This window comes from Phocoena phocoena, chromosome 15 (genome assembly GCF_963924675.1).
Source record: "Phocoena phocoena chromosome 15, mPhoPho1.1, whole genome shotgun sequence".
Taxonomy (NCBI): Eukaryota; Metazoa; Chordata; class Mammalia; order Artiodactyla; family Phocoenidae; genus Phocoena; species Phocoena phocoena.
In genome coordinates, this window is record NC_089233.1 from 66,393,702 (window position 1) to 66,413,090 (window position 19,389).

At 41.6% G+C, this 19,389-nt stretch overlaps 1 protein-coding gene across 1 annotated transcript in view; it reads left to right on the forward strand.

The window, feature by feature from the left end:
• The window catches only part of RPRD1B (regulation of nuclear pre-mRNA domain containing 1B), a 53,007-nt gene that overhangs the window by 12,357 nt on the left and 21,261 nt on the right, over positions 1-19,389 (forward strand). Inside the window, exons 3-6 of the mRNA XM_065892754.1 lie at positions 1,129-1,262; positions 10,220-10,332; positions 11,884-12,010; positions 18,358-18,533. Coding sequence (XP_065748826.1) covers positions 1,129-1,262; positions 10,220-10,332; positions 11,884-12,010; positions 18,358-18,533 — 550 coding nt within the window. The remainder of the gene's footprint in view (positions 1-1,128; positions 1,263-10,219; positions 10,333-11,883; positions 12,011-18,357; positions 18,534-19,389) is intronic.

Consider the following 19,389-nt stretch of genomic DNA (forward strand, 5'->3'; position numbering starts at 1 on the left):
TGACCAGCTTAGGCCGAAAACTCAGCTCATCTTGAGTGTTAGCATAAGTTTTAGAAAAGTGCTGTTAGGGTTGGGGGTGGGTGAAATTCCCATCTGAGTTGAATTTTATATGGTTTCTTCTTGAGGTTCCTACTAAAGATATTGACTTAGATACTAAGATGTCAGGGTAACCCTTCTTGTTTATAGTTCCTCAGTGTAAGGTCATTGACATCTAGACAGCCTCACAGAACAGAACAATTCATAGTAACACAGTACATGGTGAGGGAATTTGTTTTCCTTTCGGAAAGTCTTCCCGCATGCTTCCACTTGCCGTCTGACGCTTTATGGTAAAGAACTGCTTCACCCTGAGTGCGAGTTAATGGTCATCTCACTGAAAAATAAGAGAGTGATATGTTTTAAGAGAGTAATATGTCAGGAAAAAAACTAGCTTCTTTCATTCAGATATAAATTACAAAGGACTGTACTATGCTCGGTGTGTTCTAAGATTATCTGCTAGACACTTTTGTGTGAATCTGGAATACAGACCTAGCCTGGAATTAAAATAATTATGAAGTAGTGAGTTTAAAGTTGAGAGTCTTGACATGTATGTGTGTACAATTGTATTTATACATATTAGAGGTGTTGGTGTGTTAGCATTGATGAGTTATTATGAATTTCTTCCCCACTTTAAACATTTGGTTTTAATCATTTTTTTCCTGTCCTTAAACATTTTGGCCTGCTTTAATTTCCAGCAGCATATCTGGCACTAGATTTCAGTTAACGCCTTGTGAAAAGCAAGCCATCACAATTGATATGATTGATTTTTGATAATTCTCTGTCAGTAAATATCAGCCTTTGGCTTTTTGCCCTATTTACCCCATCTTTCAAAGAGGATAAAAGACACAGATTAATTCTGTAACATAATCCCTCTCTCTTCCCTACACACCACAGGAAGAATGTAGTTTCTGGTCAAGTTTTGAATATCCATTAAGTACAATATGTACCTTACTCTTCCTTCTGTTTTTAAATATGTAAATCATTTAGTCAGTTGTTGGTTTTTTTTTTTTTTTTTTTTTTTAAAGTAAATCTGTCCTAATTAAAAGCAAAAAATCTTAAGCTTATATATATCTTTTCATCTTTTCTGGGCAGAGAGGCAGATGAAGGCTGTAAAAAACCTTTAGAAAGATTGCTGAACATCTGGCAAGAAAGAAGTGTGTATGGCGGCGAGTTCATACAGCAGCTGAAGCTGTCTATGGAGGACTCCAAGAGCCCTCCCCCCAAAGGTAGAAACATCACCACATGTTTACAGCTCTTGGTCTTTGCCTACTTTCGAATCACATATGAAAAGCTGCAGTGGGGGTTGCTGTGAACCACCAGCGATTATATGATTCTTCAGAGAGAGATGATCATGAACGATGGTGAGAATTTATGTAGTGCTTGCAGTGTGTAAGCCTGGTTCTAGTATTCATGCTATTCATCATCTCATATCCTACCTTTTGATCTGTATTCTCCTTGGCACGCTTATGCCTTTCAGAGACTTTGCTTGCACAAGGGAAAGGAACAACAAAATTGTTCAGAGTTATAGCGAACTAGGAAGTACCCTGGGCTAAGATTTTGTCCGAGCCTTGCCGCTAACTGTTACAGGATCTTGGATAAGTCCTTCAGCCTTTATGGAACTTGGTTTCATTAAATATTGATGTGGTTTGGGGACATACTTTTGATGGTTGTCAGCTGCTGTCTAAAATTGGTTTTGGTCCTTATTGAACCCAGAATATTCTGAGGTAGTGTGTTCATGTATGTGTGTGAATTTTACCAAGTCCTTCTTAAAAGCTGTTATTTTTTCTTTTAAAAGAGGAGTAAGATCAAACGTTATCTGGTTCTTTGGCTTCCAGTTAGTTGCGGCTTAATTCTGGCTGGCATGACATGTTTCTAAGCTACAGATCTGATCTGACTGTACACATGCTCATTGCCTGGAGGATCAAGTCCAAATACTAACATAGTATTTAGGACCCTTTATAATGTGAACTACTCTACTTTTCCAGATTCTTCTCCCATTTTCTCACATATACCATATTCTTTGGCCATACCTAGCAATTTCCCCTCTGGATGCTCTGTTGGTACCCCTTCCTTTGCATCTGCTGTTACCTCTGCCTAAAATGTCCTTCTGCCCCTTTTGTGTGGTGAACTTATTCTTTAAGAATGCTACTCACATTCTGACATCTTTGCTAGCTTGTCTGGGCACATGTAACCAATTCCCTCCATCTTCCTCTGGGACTTTGTACATGCCTCTGCAATAGAACTTAATCACAATTAGCATATGTGATAATATCATTCATTCAGCAACTCTTTTTATTGTATACCTTTCATGATCTCTTCCAGGTCTGAGTTTCTATGCGTTTTAAGGTGGAGTAACTTTCCTGTGAAACTAGAGGTTAGAGGCTTTCTAAGAATGACTTAAGTGCTTTCAGTCTGCAGGTCATTGCTGTTTAACTTGGAATTGATAGAAAACAATTTTGGGATGGGATTGGATTGGATTCTGGCAGTGTTTGTGTTGTGTCCTTTGGAAGTATTCTACACAGTGTTGGGGAATTATCCAGCATTCTTTTCTCTCCTCTGACTTGCAGTCCATTGGTAAACAGTGCTGATTTTTTAAAAACACCTTTGGGCAAGTAGGAGAGCTCTGAAAGATGATGTTTGAAGCTAAGTGTTGAATTTCAATTAAACAAGCATTTGCCAAACGTATGCTTTGAGTAAACAGCTATGCTAGACAGTATAGGAAAGAGCAGGAGAGGAGTGAGAAATAGGTTTGCACTCAGGGAGCAGTCAGACAAATTGGGGAATTTGTGGCAGTGCTAGATTTGAAAATAGCTCCATTGGGTTTCTGATTTTTCTTTTTTTGAGTGTCTAGACATTAACAGCAAGAGAGGCAGTATTCCTCTTATGTAGAGGATAATGCTGATATAAAGATAATTTCTCTTTCTCTAATTTGTAAAGATGAAAACACATATCAAAAGGTTCCAATGTGTTTGTCTCAACTAACTCACTCTGTCTTCTCACTGTCTTTTTTGGACCTGAGTTATCAGAATATTTTACACAATCCTTTCAAAATATTGATGAGTTTTCCAGAAGCTTATTTCCAAATTTAAATAGTCCTTTTATATTACAACCTTAATTCAAGGCTAATTCTTTGTCTTCAGACAACTTTACAGAGTTTACTTTTGGAATAAAAATTTTCCTGTGGAGCTGACATTTCTAATGTTGGAGAATGTGTGAGTTTAGGAATTTTGTTTTAGAACTGGAGTTTTCTTGAGTTTGTGTACCTGTAATTTAAAATCTGTGGGGTTTTTTCTTTGTTTTTTCAATCCCAGGTACAAGACCCAGTGATTCTAAAGTTGTCTCTGTATTCTTGGGAATACTCATGCTGTTGCTTGACTGAGTGGAACTTCATTATTTACTTCAGTCCCACGTAAATCACACAGTATCCTATAGTTGTAGGCTTTAGAAAGGAAAGGTAGATACAAAGGAAATAGCATTTATTGAGCACCTATTCAGCACCAGCCCCTCTGCTGGCTGCTTTTCATGTTAATTTATTTTAGATCCTTACAGCTACTCTATGTACTAGGTATTATTTTCGTATTTCGGATGAAGATACTAAGACTCGCAAGGGTACAGTAATTTTGTCCAAGTAGATATAATTGATAAGTAGAGAATTCAAACCCAGGTCTATATAACTTAAAAGCCTATGTTCTTCACACCATAATTTTTCCTTGAAAGCACATGGATTCAGTAGACTTGAATGAGGGTATGAATTCATGAGTAGGTCACACAACTTTCCTGGACCTTAGTATAGTTAGTTTAGCTATTCAGAGCAAGGGTTTGAAATCAGACTTCCAGAGTATGAACCCCAGCTCTGTCACTTCCAAGCTGTGTGACCTTGGGCATGGCATTTGACCTCTCTGAGCCTCAGGTTCTCACTGTACAGTATGGCTATAATTATGGCTAGTAATAATACCTCATAGGGTTGTGTGAGGATTACTTGAGATAATGAAGGTAAGATGTTATTAATGTGATCATATGACTTCTATTTGGTACCCCCTCCCAGTTCTAATATCTAATATTCTGAGTTTCTAAATACAAACCAATAGCAAAAGTAGGAGGAGTCATGTTAGTATGTTCAGTCCCCCAGATTTTGTGCAAGGCTGGCGAGCATGGTGGTTAAGAGCACAAGCTCTAGGCTCAGCTTCCCAGGTTCAGGTCTGGACCTGGCTGTTCAGTTCAGTGAGATGATATGGGTAGAGTGCTTTCAGAACTGTGCCTCAAGTGTCAGCCCTTTGTTGCATATCTTTTTCTCTCTACAAGTAAAGGTAAATGTGCTTTTTAAAGAAAACTTCCTTATTTTGCAGGGAGGGGACAAAGAATGAGGGAGCTCTTGGAAACAGTATTTCCTGATTCTTTTTTCATTATAAAAGTAATATAGAAATGGAAATAAAAACAAAAGTAAACAAATGGGACCTAATGAAACTTAAAAGCTTTTGCACAGCAAGGGAAACCATAAACAAGATGAAAAGACAACCCTCAGAATGGGAGAAAATATTTGCAAATGAAGCAACTGATAAAGGATTAATCTCCAAAATTTACAAGCAGCTCAATATCAAAAAAACAAACAATCCAATCCAAAAATGGGCAGAAGACCTAAACAGACATTTCTCCAAAGAAGATATACAGACTGCCAACAAACACATGAAAAGATGCTCAACATCACTAATCATTGGAGAAATGCAGATCAAAACTACAATGAGGTATCACCTCACACCAGTCAGAATGGCCATCATCAAAAAAATCTACAAACAATAAATACTGGAGAGGGTGTGGAGAAAAGGGAACCCTCTTGCACTGTTGGTGGGAATGTAAATTGATACATCCACTATGGAGAACAGTGTGGAGGTTCCTTAAAAAACTAAAAATAGAACTACCATGTGACCCAGCAATCCCACTGCTGGGCATATACCCTGAGAAAACCATAATTCAAAGAGTCATGTACCACAATGTTCCTTGCAGCTCTGTTGACAATAGCCAGGACATGGAAGCACCTAAGTGTCCATCAACAGATGAATGGATAAACGAAGATGTGGCACATATATACAATGGAATATTACTCAGCCACAAAAAGAAATGAAACTGAGTTTTTTTTTTAAGATTCTCTCTTTTTTTTTTAAATTATTTATTTTTGACTGTGTTGTGTCTTCGTTTCTGTGCTAAGGCTTTCTCTAGCTGCAGCAAGCAGGGGCCATTCTTCATCGCGGTGCGCGGGCCTCTCACTGTCTCGGCCTCTCGTTGCAGAGCACAGGCTCCAGACGCGCAGGCTCAGTAATTGTGGCTCACGGGCCTAGTTTCTCCGCGGCATGTGGGATCTTCCCAGACCAGGGCTCGAACCCGTGTCCCCTGCATTGGCAGGCAGACTCTCAACCACTGCGCCACCAGGGAAGCCTGAAACTGAGTTATTTGTAGTGAGGTGGATAGACCTAGAGACTTATACAGAGTGAAATAAGTCAGAAGGAGAAAAACAAATACTGTATGCTAACACATATGTATGGAATCTTAAAAAAAAAAAGTTTCTGAAGAACCTAGGGGCAGGACAGGAATAAAGATGCAGACATAGAGAATGGACTTGAGGACACAGGGAAGGGGGAGGGTAAGCTAGGACGAAGTGAGAGAGTGGCATGGACTTATATATACTACCAAATGTAAAATAGATAGCTAGTGGGAAGCAGCTGCACAGCACAGGGAGATCAGCTCGGTGCTTTGTGACCACCTAGAGGGGTGGGATAGGGAGGGTGGGAGGGAGACACAAGAGGGAGGGGATATGAGGATATATGTATATGTATGGCTGATTCATTTTGTTATAAAGCAGAAACTAACACACCATTGTAAAGCAATTATACTCCAATAAAGGTGTTATTTTAAAAAAGTAATATAAAATCTGTGGGGGGAGTTTCCTTATTTTCTTTTTTCAATCCTAGAAATTTCAAGTGGATTATTTAGAAGATCCAGCTTTATGGGTAGATGGCTGCATTTTGTAATGTGATTTGGGATGCTTCAGACTAACTTTTTGCCTTAAAATTAGTTTCACAGTCTGCCATAGTGTCTGAAATTCTATCACAGGTCTCTAAGAGGCATACCATAAACCCTTAGGTAACCAGATTACTTGAAGGTTAGCTAGTACAAGGCCCAGTGAAGACACAGGGATGTGTTGAAGGATAGAACAGAAGGTGTGCAATAAGGACAGGTTTTCGGTCCCTGTAGTGTTTGCCCTGCCTATAAACAGAGTGGTTGAGGAAGTGAAAAAAGGAGTGAGTGTAACACCTGTGGTCAGAGCCGAATTGATAGTGGAAGGTATCTGATCTGAAGTTCAGACACAGGAACAGGACTGGCAGATTTCCCGGGTCATTTTAGTGGTTGTCCGACTTGATTGAGAATTCTGGGCCTTCTCGCTGCTAATTCTGTACACATGAGCAGGGGAGAGTCTGGTTTGTGTAAAGGGAAGCAGGGATAGTCATTTCTGGCACAGCACTAGGGCCTTGCAGTCGCTATGCTTCCTCTGCCTTCAAGAAGTTTCAGACTCAGGTGTGTTGACACTTTCCTGGGTATAATAGCGATGTAAAGGCATAAGACATTTGCTGTTTCGATCGGAGAGGTAAGGCCTGTGCCTGCCAGTTGCCACGAAAGTGGCAAGGGCCCAGCGCTTTCAAAGAGAGGCCCCGATGCTGTGGGGGCTGGAGGGAGAGGATGACAGTCTGAAGGGAGTGCTCAAGGTGGTTCTGCCATTACCATCACCAAGGAGACTTTGAACTTAGGTGGCCTTTTCAGGGTTTTGAGTAGAGGCCTGATGGGGTGAGAGCTCAGCTCTAGGAAGATGGTGTAGTCTAAGTTGCAAGAGTGACTAGAAGAGGCAGAGAGCCCAGATAGGACAGCAGTCTGGGCAAGGCTTGAGAAAGGACAGGTGGCTGATAAGAGGCTTTGGGAAGGAGCAGAAAGAGGATGTAAGGAAGAATTCCTCACAATTGTGGAATCTGCCAGAAGTTGGGACTTTGGGAAAGATTCCACTGTTCTCCAAGGCATTGTACCTGGAAGATGGGGCCAGTGGCAGTGTTCATAATGGTAATAGTTAGCTCAGGAAAGGAGCCTTGTGGGGGAAATGATGAATAATTTATTTCCAGTAGGTCCTCTAGTGGAGATACGAGAGAACTGGAAAAGTAGGATGATAACGGTTACCTCCTGTTATACCCTCTTCCATCAGGATGGCAAAGGACAGAAATGGCCCTAAAATTGTCATCAGTTTGATTTCGGTTTTGCATTGCTAGAAGTGGGTGGCAGCATGAAGTGGTAAAAAGAACTCCAGATTAGGAGACAGAAGCTTTTCGCTGTAGGACCCAGACTTAGGCTAATGAGCTCTCTGACTTTGGACACACCACAGCCGGTGGACCTTGACATTCTCATGAAAAATGAGGTGGGGAGCAGTGGGGAAAGCAAATACATAGGTCTGCCTAAGGCCTTCCAGTGCCAAAATTCAGTGATTCTGAGTGTCCTGAGATGTTCGGTGATGTGTGGTTTTTATATATAATAATTTCTGTATGAGAGTTGGAAAACTGAAGGATTCAAGTTTTATATTTTTTTCTACCTTCTTTAGTGTTTAACAATTATTTATTGAGCATTCTTCTAGGTGTTTGGAAGTGAACAGAACAATACTGTAAATTTTTTTTTTTGCTCTTATGCTTACATTCTCTAGTAGCTACTCATCAAACATGGCCACTTTGATGCTGTAATGGCTAAATGTTTACACAAGTCATACCACACACTACACATTAATTAGGCAGCCACTGTGTGCAAAGTACTGTTAGATATTTCATATGCAGATTATATCCTTATAGATTTTCTGTTTGAAAAATAACAGCCATCCTTGCTTTGCATAGGAGTGCAGGACTGTAAAAATGACCATTCAAGCTGAAACCGTACAGAGTGATCTTAATAATCAATGGGAAAAATTACAATTATTCTGTGACTTAAAATTTTTTATCAAAGAATTAAAAACTCACTGTTGATTACAATTGAATAGGAAAACAAAAAAATAGTAAAATTAAGACTTATTCAGCACACTGTAACATTAATTAGAAACACTGTGAGTTAAAGTGTTTATTTCTCTGTAACAGACTTACTAATAGCAGTTTGAACAAAGCTTGTTGCATCTTTTCCATCTTTGTCATACTCCTTCCTAAATTTGGATCAGCTTCCAACATTCTATCCTTCGTGCTCTCAGTGTTGTGAAGTATCTCAGAGTTCCTTTAAAGTGAAGTTTTTTGTCAGCATCACTTCCTCTGGGACATTGTCATCCTTTTCATCACAGCCACATTCTTCATTTATGTTGATGAGTTGACCTTCACTAATTCCTCTGGCTGCGAATCCAGCGTCTCTAGAAGAGCATGGCAGTGCCGGCATCCCCACAGCCAGCTGTTTCTTCTACAGCCCCATTTGTGTTCCACGCGAACTTCATTTCCAGCGTTAACTTTCGTCTTAGTTTCTTTGCTGCTCTTTCATCTTTGTCAGTCAGTTCCCTGTTTTGATTATTTATTTTGATAAAATGTCACGTGGATTTTGTCACTGGGAGACTAACAGCACAACTAAACACTTTGTTGTCTGTGTGTGAACTGAATAACGGAGGTGCAGTAACCAATTACTGACCTTGGGAGAAATGATGCAGTCACTAATCATGATGCATTTCTATTATTTATGTGACGATTTGTGGACTAAAGTTAGCAGCGAGGGTTTGTTGTTAATGCAATTACACAGAGTAAATATGCCATGGTAACTGAAATTTGAACTCTGTTGTTGGGGGAATAGTGTCATTTAACCAAACTGTGGTAATAAATCTGTGCATAATAGAACAGTGCAAAGACAGGACTGCCGGTAATGCAAATGCTGCTGTTTCTCTTCGTTAGTAGAACAAACAAAAACATTAAGAAAAAATAAAATCCACAATATTGACTTGGCTTTCACATCAAAGATAGCCTGGTCAGTTAATATGTAAGGTAGAGAACAGGAACTACATCCTGGGTTCCAGAAGAAAATGTTGAATCAAGCAGGAAGTGTACATGGTTCTGTTTATATCTCACAGAGTTCTGAGGCAGGTGCACGGTGACCCTCATTTGACAGATGAGGTGGAAATTGTGTGATGCTAAGTAAGTTGAATTCAGTGGAAAGAGCGCAGATTTTGAAATCATACCATTACGTGAGTTATTTAGCCTCTCTGGGTCTTCATTTTCTCACCTCTAAAGTGGAGATACTATTGTACATCTTAGAATTGTTGGAAGGATCAAATGTAAAGAAGCTATTGCAGTGCCTGGCACATGTTAGGCATCCAATAGTTTCTTTACTTTCCAAACCTGAATTTCTCATTTAGATTTATGTCCCTCAGTTGTTTGGCATTTATTTTGTATTGTCCAATTTAATGCAAAAGGAATGATTTTGGAGTTAACACATCTGTCGTAACAATTTAAAAGCACGTGGTACGGATAATAAAAAAATGTAACCTGTTAGCCTCAGAAGTGGTTAATTTTAAAATGGTGACTTACGTAATTTCTCTCAGTAATATGTCATAATGCTCAGTAATGGTTATTTTAAATTTTAAGGTATAACTAGGTTTGTTTTGTTCTTAAAGTGATAGTTTAAAAGATGTTTGTTTTTAGAGCTTTTGACACAATTTTATTGATGGGTCTCTCTATTAATTTTCTGAAGTGACCCTGGAAAGCGTAAAGTATCTCATTTTGTACACGGTATATTCCCTACAAACCCTTGCATACAACAGCTTGCTTCATTACATGTTACATTTTCTGATGAGGTTTCTTACCTTTTTACTTCTATTAACTTTCTTTTTTTTTTTTAAGATAATGACGTTTTTAATGAAATGTGTTAGTTTGGTAAATTTCACTTTTAGATGCTTTTTTTCAGTAGTAGTTTTCCAGTGAGTCAATCTGAGATGACAGACTGAGGCCATTTTGACTCTTTTCAGTAATGTAGGGAATGACCACCAATTGAAAATAAGTGGCTTAAAGGTTAATGTTAAGCCATCTCTGGAAATGTACACCCCTTCTACCCTTTCTTACTTGCAACCCATTGTGCATAGCATTTGACTCTTACCTGTACAGGCTGTGGCGATGCAAATTTGTCACTTTTTTCTTTCCTCTAGCAACAGAGGAGAAGAAATCTCTAAAGCGAACTTTTCAGCAAATACAAGAGGAGGAGGATGACGACTACCCTGGAAGCTACTCTCCCCAAGATCCTTCTGCAGGACCCCTCTTGGTATGTCTTGACCCCCAGAGAGTAGGGCAGAGTGGCTTGAAGTGACCGCTAGTTGAAGATTCTGGCCACAGGGTGGCGCCAGTGACCAATAGTATGGAATCACCAGAGGGCAGCTCTTGGCACTGGGTGCAAGATCCACCTAGTGAAGCTTGCCAGACAGCAGGCTTGATTTTGTCTTGGCATGCCCTCAATCTGGGATGGATTTGTAAGAGTGCTTGGATTTGGGTTTTTTCACTCCTAGAAATTGAAACTATTCTTTAAAAAAATAGACTTTTGTAAAGGGGTAATGTTACAAAGGCATTCAAAAGTCCTCTACCATCGCTTGTCTCCAATAGCATGGCTGTTTCTTATAAGTAAACAACATATTAGTTTCTAAGGACAGTCTTTGTAGCAGTAGCAAATTTACTACACTATAACCTATTTAAATATTGAAACAGGGAGCTAGCACTTATTGAGTTTTTAGCCGTGTATCTGCATTGTTTGACCCTTTGTGTAAGTTAGTTCATGAACTCTGTGTGGTTGGTTTTAGCTGTTTGTTTATGTAGTTATTCATTTACAGTCAAAGGAAGTGAGGCTCAAGGAGACAGATTAAGTAACTTGCCCAGTGTTCTAATTGAATCTGGGTCTGACTGACTGCAGAGCCCATGCTCTTTTCACTGAGTTGCACTGCCTCTCATTTTGCCTAAAACAGCTTTATTTTATTACACATGGGAGTGTTTAAGGCTTGTGTAGATAGGAAGCATGTCTGATCTGTGTTACGTTAAAATGTTGAATTAGTCCGGGGGTCACATGAAAGCAGTGTTAGGCCATATATCTTTGCATTTAAAAACTTTCAAGAGAACAGCCTGAATTACCAACTTTCAGGATAACCTGACTACCATCTACATGGTAGCCTTAGGGTCATTATGGACTAACCTGTCAGCACCGTGTGTTTCCTGACAATTAAAAAAAACCCTTTCTGGTATATATAGAAGATGCATTCTTGGTTTGCTCTTCTTGCTTTTCTTCCCTCTTTGTTTGTAACTAATGAGCTTGACACAGTTAATTTTGGGAGTGACTGCCCAAATCAAAAATGTCATCTCTGTGATATTCATTTTGTAGAGCAAATTCAAGAAAGAATTGAAGTAGGTGGTGTCATTTCATTTAATCAGTCAGCACCAAATTGCTAAGCATTTGACATGTATACTTTTATTCTAAACTGGAGGCCATTCTGTACCAGCGATCATGCATCCTTTGAAACTAAACAGTATGAACCAGACTCCATTTTCTTAAGTTGCCAAAAACATGTTCTTTAAAAAGATTCTTTTTCACAGTTATGTAGAATTTCATTTGTGTTCTACCATGGACTTAGAAAAATTATGTACATTCTCTTAGAATTTGTATCATTGACTTCAGTATACACTCTGGGATAAGAACAATGATTTTTTTAAATGTCAGGGATGATCATATTTAGAATTTGCCTCCACCTTGTTTAACTCCAGCTAAGTTTCTTTAGACTCCATATCCCCATATGTCTTAATGGATAGTGTTGTTTGTGTTTTCATTGTACAGACTGAGGAACTAATCAAAGCTTTGCAGGACCTGGAAAATGCTGCATCAGGGGATGCTACTGTCCGACAGAAAATTGCTTCTTTACCCCAGGAAGTGCAAGATGTTTCGCTTTTGGAAAAAATAACAGGTGAGAAGGTAGTTTGGGTGAAAGATGAGGGGAGGGAGACATATCTCCAATGCATCAAACCCCAGGACATGCTTATGTCTGCAAATACAGACCTTCCACATGGTGTTGGTTCTCTGTCATCTTGGGGTTTGCAAACATAACTCACATGCTGAACAAAGAAGCTGCTGGAGTAGTCCGAGCTTGAATAGTGACTCTAGGAATTATTTCAGAAATGCTAGCATGCCACAGCCTGTGGTACTCAGTACAAGTAAGGTCTTTTGAAACCACAGTGCAAATTATGTGTGCGAGGGGCAGACGGGGGGAAGGCATTAAACTCATGACCCTTTCCAAAAAAAAAAATTGTGATTCAGTGCTGTGACTTCTACATTGTCCACTGACATACCCCATAGGTGATAGTGCCTTCAGTGCCAAGAACCCCAGGTTTGTATGGTTAGTCATGTCATTTTGCCCTCTTGATGATCACCCCCAATTAAACAGGGAGGGGCAGTTGGCATTCCTCCCGCTTTATGCGCGGGCAGTTGAGAGGAAGGAGTGAAGTGCGAACTCATGTAGAGTATGCTCTGCGCCAGGTGCTTCTGCCAGCCTAGGCTGCAGAGCCTGTGTTCTCCCCATTACAAAAGCTCGGACCTTTTGTTCCACACTCGTCCGAGGGCCACCATTTTCTCCTTCCAGTCCCTTACCTTGGCTGCTTCACTCACTTCCTCCATATCCATTTAAAGGAAATCAAGGTTACTCATGAAATACTTCCTTCACTCAACAGACATTTGAGGCACCCCATGTGGCATCTGCTCTAGGGGCCGCACCCACATCCCATCACAGGTTAAGTGCCCCAAAGGAAAGGAAAGCCAGAGGTGTGGGGGTGGAGGCGCTGTTCCAAAAGTGCCCAGGGAGGTCTTCCTGATGGGATGGGCTTTGATCAGAGCACGCCCCCCAGCCCCATGAAGAAGCAAGCTGTGAGGAGACCTAAGGGAAGGCAGTGCCCCCCAGGTGGAGGGAGCGGTACCCGGCAAGACCTTCAGGCAGGAGTGTGCTTAGTTGGAGAAGACAACACGGAGGCCTCTTGGGCTCGCTCTCTCTACTGCCACCATCCCTCACCCCAACAATTAAACCCACTGGATTTAACAGCCTGTTGATCCCACAGTCTGTCAATCCTTCCACCTTTTCCCAGCCTTTACTCCCCTTACGGCCTCGTTTTCTTCATTACTCAGCTTGGAGTTGTTACACTTAGAGTCTTTATAATCACTCTCTCACACACACCCTCAGTCCCTTTTGCTCTTTTTTCCCTTCACTCTAGTCTCGTGGCAAAAACCCAACTTTTCTCCTGGTTAAATCCAACTTTGTTGTTGTTATAAGGACCACCTCGTTTATTCTTACTGTCAGAATCACGATGTGCAAAATTGGAAGCAAATTAATATAAAACTAGCGGTGTATATAATTTCATTTGTTTTCACTGACCTAAAGGATTTATATGGCTTTTAAAAATTATTTATTTATTTTGATTTTTAATTACGGTGAAATACATCTAACAAAATTCACCGTCTTAACCATTCTTAAGTGCGCCACTCAGAAGTGTTAAGTACATTCACGCTGTGCAACCAATTTCAAGAACTCTCTTCACCTTGCAGAGCTGAAGCTCTGTACCATTAAATAACAGCTCATTTCCCCCACCCCAGCTCCTGGCGGTCACCGTTCACAGCTGCATGTGGCTGGGCAAAACAAATAAGCGCTGGCTCACTTCTCTTCCTATTTCTGGGGATGAGCATGCTGTTTTCTAAAGCAGCCCCTCTGCCTGTGAGGCCTGTTCCTTCTCACCTACTCAAGAACACTGCTCCAACAATTCTCCCCTTTTCTCCTGCATCTCCAGTTTTTTTTTCCCCTTTACTGGATCATTCTCCATAGCATAAAAACATGTATTTTTTTACCCATTTGGGAAAAATTTTTTTCTTGACCCATATCTTCCTTCAGCTACCATCTCATTTCTCTGTTCTTTATAGCAAAACATTCTAATATAGATCGCCAATGCTCATCTGTCTCCATCCGTGCCCCATACCCCGCACGCCTGCCCGTTTTCTTTTGGTTCCACGTCACTGACTCTGCTCTTATTAGTGTTGCTGGTGACTTCCATATTGCTGAAATTCAGTGGTGAATTTTTTGCCCAATCTTAACTTGATCTCAGTAACATTTGGCCCAGTTGATCATTTCTTCCTGAAAATACTTTCTCACTTGGTGTGGTAGACAGAATAATGATCCGCCAAAATGTCCATGTCCTAATCCTCAGAACCTGTGAATATATTATCTTACATAGGAAAAGGGACTTTGTGGATGTGATTGAGTTAAGGATCTTGAGGTGGGGAGATTATCCTGGCTTAGTCAAGTGGGCCCGGTCCTTATAAGAGGGAGGTAGGAGGGCAAGAGCCAGAGGAGCTGTGACTGTGGAAGCAGAAGTTAGAGAGATGCATTTTGAAGATGGAGGAAGGGGCCATGATAATGAATATTAAGACAATCCATTTATGTTGTTTTAAGCCACCAGGTTTGTGGTGATATGTTAGAGCAGCAGGAGGAAGCTGGGACCGCATATTCTCCTAGCATTCCTCCCCTCTCTTTGATTGTGTCTTTTCAGTCTCCTTTGCTGGTTTCTTCCCTTCTCCTTCACCTCTTAATTTTGAGTAATTAGCCCTCTTTCCTAGTTAGTTTCACTGACAGTTCCTCTCATTCTGTTCGATGACTTTAAATAACAATTTTTATGCTAATCATCCCCTTATTTATATCTCTAGTGTTAACCTGTCCCTTGAACTTGAGACCCATATATCCAGCCTCCTGCTCAGTGTTACTATTTGGATAGCTCGAAAGACATTTCAGATTTGACCTGTCCGAAACCAAACTTCTCATCTTCCCTCCAAAATTTCTCTCACGGTCTTTTCCATCTCAGTAGATGACCCCCTCATAATTCCTGTTGATCTGGGCTACAACTTGTATCTGACACCTTGTTACCACCTCCGCTGCTGCCACCTGGTGCGAGTCACCACCTTCACTTGAATTATCACAGTAGCCTCCTATCTGCTCTCCCTGCTGCCTGCTTGTCCCCCAGTCATCTTTCTGTCGTCAACATAGTAACCAGAGTGATCTGCTAAAATGGAAGTTGGATCGTGTCCCCCCTCTGCTCAGAACACTTGAGTCATATGGGTTCCTTGCTAGGCACTTTCCCCTCCAAAGGCCTTTGTACTTGGCTGTTTCCTCTGCCTGGAATGATCTTCCCCAGATAGTCACGTGGCTTGTTCTCTCACTACCTCCAGCCCTTGGTTTCTGTATCACCTCAGTGAAGCCTACCCGGCCTACCTTTTTTCTTTTTTTTTCCTTTGGCTGCATTGGGTCTTTGTTGCTGTGCACAGGCTTTCTCTAGTTGCAGCGAGTGGGGGCTACCCTTCGTTGTGGTGTGCGGGCTTCCGTTGCGGTGGCTTCTCTTGTTGCAGAGCTCAGGCTCTAGGCGTGTGGGCTTCAGTAGTTGCAGCATGTGGGCTCAGTAGTTGTGGCATGTGAGCCCTAGAGCACACGGGCTTCAGTAGTTGCAGTGGGTGGGTTCAGTAGTTGCAGTGCACGGGCTTCAGTAGTTGTGGTGTGCAGGCTCAGTAGTTGTGGCTCACAGGCTCTAGAGCTCAGGCTCAGTAGTTGCCATGCCCGGGCTTAGTTGCTCCGTGGCATGTGGGATCGTCCCGGACCAGGGATTGAACGCGTGTCCCCTGCATTGGCAGGCGGATTCTTTTTTTTTTTTTTTTTTTTTTTTGGTGGTACATGGGCCTCTCACCGTTGTGGCCTCTCCCGCCGCGGAGCACAGGCTCTGGACGCGCAGGCTCAGCGGCCATGGCTCACGGGCCCAGCCGCTCCGCAGCATGTGGGATCTTCCCAGACCAGGGCACGAACCCACGTGGCAGGTGGATTCTTAACCACTGCGCCACCAGGGAAGTCCCTGGCTACCTTATTTAAAATTGCCTTCCTCCCTCTGAATGCCCCATTTTCCCTCCTTTGCCTTATTTTTCTGTAGAGTTCTTATCTTCAGCTGGTAAATAACTAAAATATAGTGTATTACTTATTTCTCCTCCTCCCTGAGATTGTAAACTTGCAGTCAGAGAGTTTTTGTCCTTTGTGTTACCTTTTGACTCAGAGCCTAGAACAGTGTTGGACACACAATAGGAGCCCACATATTCGTGAGGCTAATTGGAAGATTTGGAGTGTAAAATTTGATTGGAGTGAGTTTAGTGACAACAGTAGGGGAGGAGGTGGGTACCAGGAGGATAGACAGCTCTCTTGAGAAGTTCTGCTTTAAGAGGATCAGGGATGTGGAGCAATAGCTAGAGAGTGACACACAGAAGATAGAGCAGCGTGTGTGTGTGCTGGCGGGGTGCTTCCGGAGGGAGAGAAGTTGATGAGGCATGGGGAAACGCAGGGGACAGACCCAGAAACTTGTCTTGGAGTAAGCAGGAGGGGGTGGGATGCCCATGCGCAAGTGAAGGGCTGGCCAAAAGAGGCACACAGCCCTCGTCTGTGTGGCTGGGAGGGTAGACAGAGCATGTGAGGACAGCCACAGGTAAGTTCTTCGAAGTGAGCATCTCGCTGCTACGTTTTGGCTGCATATTCTTCTATAGCTCATAAAACTATTGCAGCTTCTTTTTCTGGTTTGTAATTATTTGTGTGAATGAATTATTTCCTTTGTACACTTCTTGGAGTGTAAAAGAATTGGTTTTGTTTATTTATTTTAATCTCAAAAATTAGTGTTTTCCTTGCCATTTTCTGCCACAGGCACTTACATAAACATTTTAATGAATTAACCGTTACAAACAATAGCTAAGCAGTGACAAAGCTAAAGCAGCCCACCCGCCCCAGCAGCTCAGTCCCAGGCCGCACCACCAGTCTAGAAGAGTAAGTGTCCCGTCTGCTCCACCCTCCGCGGCAGACTGATGTCTCTTTCCTTTGTGTTCTCTTTGGCTCAGTGCTCCTCCACCAAGAACATCCTGTTGTTTCCCTGCCCCCGAGGAGCATAGAAGTACCTGATCTTTGACATCAGGCCTAATTTGGAATCCCTCAACAGTCCATCTTCCAGTATTCGCGTAGAGAAGGCATCTAAAAGTCAGGCAGACTGTTTGCCAGAGAAACTGTGTTGGAATTCTTAAATCCCGGTTAACGTATGATAGTGCTGAGGTCTCTCACCTTGTCGACCTGTATTCATAGGAAGCACCGGATCTGTATCACTGTGTAACTCACTTTGAGTTTGTCCCATGGAACTACTGGAGTCTCTAGTGCTTTGTTTCAAAGCACCGATCTCTCTCGATCCTTTAAGGCCTTTTTAAAATGAGGTATACCTGCTTAAAAATTTTAATCTCACCATACCCACACGTAATTAATTACATCACTTCTTTGAAATACAAATAGTCCTTTGTCTTATTTCCTAATGTTGAGCCTTGCTCACCCCTTCTTTCCAAGGGTACCCTTTCTTTGATTCTTCCGCACAGTTTTTTCCCCAAACAATGAGTTGCAACCCATTAATTGGACCTGAAATCAGTCTGGTAGATAATGACCAACATTTTTTTTTTTTTTTTATGGATTAGAAGATAGAACACCCTGCACATACTAAGGAAAGTATTGTTTTATGAAACTTCTGTTTCTTGTATTTTTGTGTATTTATATAAAGTATTTCTCAGCGTGGGTTACATTCAAAAGCATTTGAAAGCTTTTATCAGACCCTATATTTTGTTAAATAGAAGAAGAGGTTTAAGGCTTACATAGTTTAAGAAGTAGAATCCTATAGGTCCATTTTATAGATGTGGTTTTGAGTCTCAGCTCCTCAGCAAAGAACCTGCTACTGAACCTGTCACTTTTGTTAAGTCTTAGTTTCCACACCCAAGAAATGAGTGCTTGCGTTTGTATTTCAGAGGGATATGCAAAGAATATTTAATGAAATAATATGAATGAAAGCACCTTTGAAATTCTCAGAGGCAGGGAAATATTATTTCACAAATGACCTTAAATATCTCTTTCTGTTTATTTGTAGAGCTTTTGTCGCTATAGATATTTATTTATTTATATTTATTCATTTTTTGGTAGAAGCATTTAGAAATCATTTACCAGATTCCCCTCTTTGTACAATTGCCTCACTTCAGGTAATTCAGAAATGTCCCGTCTTGTTGACAGGAGTGAATACCTTTGGATTTCTCTGTCAGCCAGTCCATTGTTGGTCTACAAGTTCTGGCCTGTTCTTGGACTTGAATGTTAGGGGAGAAACTAACCTCCCCCAGAAATGTTTGCAATTATGCCTGTGTCATTCTCTCTTTTTTTTTGGTCTCATTTGTATTTAGACAAAGAGGCAGCTGAACGTCTTTCAAAAACAGTAGATGAAGCATGTCTGTTACTAGCCGAATATAACGGGCGCCTGGCGGCAGAACTGGAAGACCGACGCCAGCTGGCTCGGATGTTGGTGGAGTACACCCAGAACCAGAAAGATGTTTTGTCAGAAAAGGAGAAAAAACTAGAAGTGAGTACATTGCAAGGGAGACCCAAACTTTCCAAGTTTCCCTTCCTGCAACCCACATTAGGAGGTTTTTATTATGCCTTAAATAACACGTTTTTTTTTTCTTTTTAAAAAAATTCATGAGATGAGAACATCCATCAGATTTTTTTTTTTAATTAATTAACTTATTTATTTTTGGCTGCGTTGCATCTTCGTTGCTGCGTGCTGGCTTTCTCTAGTTGGCGGTGAGCGGGGGCCACTCTTCATTGTAGTGCGCGGACTTCTCATTGCGGTGGCTTCTCTTGTTGTGGAGCACAGGCTTTAGGCACGCGGGCTTCAGTAGTTGTGGCTTGCGGGCTCTAGAGCGCAGGCTCAGTAGTTGTGGCGCACGGGCTTAGCTGCTCCCTATCAGATATTGTAATTATCTGAACCTAGTTAAAAATCAAAGTCATGTTTTTATATGTCCAGGAAAGAACAAATGGAAATGCAGAAAACAAACAATGAAGCCTTAAATAACAGCATTTAGGGTACTACTGTTGCTTTAGTTTGAACTCATATTAAAAAACACAACTGTAGGGCTTCCCCGGTGGCGCAGTGGTTAAGAATCCGCCTGCCAGTGCAGGGCACACGGGTTCGAGCCCTGGTCCGGAAAGATCCCACATGCCGCAGAGCAACTAAGCCTGTGCTCCAAAACTACTGAGCCTCTACTCTAGAGCCCGCGAGCCACAACTGCCGCAGCCTGCGCACCTAAGAGCAGGTGCTCCGCAACAAGGGAAGCCACCGCAATGAGAAGCCCACGCACCGCAATGAAGAGTAGCCCCCGCTCGCCACAACTAGAGAAAGCCCGTACTCAGCAACAAAGATCCAACGCAGCCAAAAA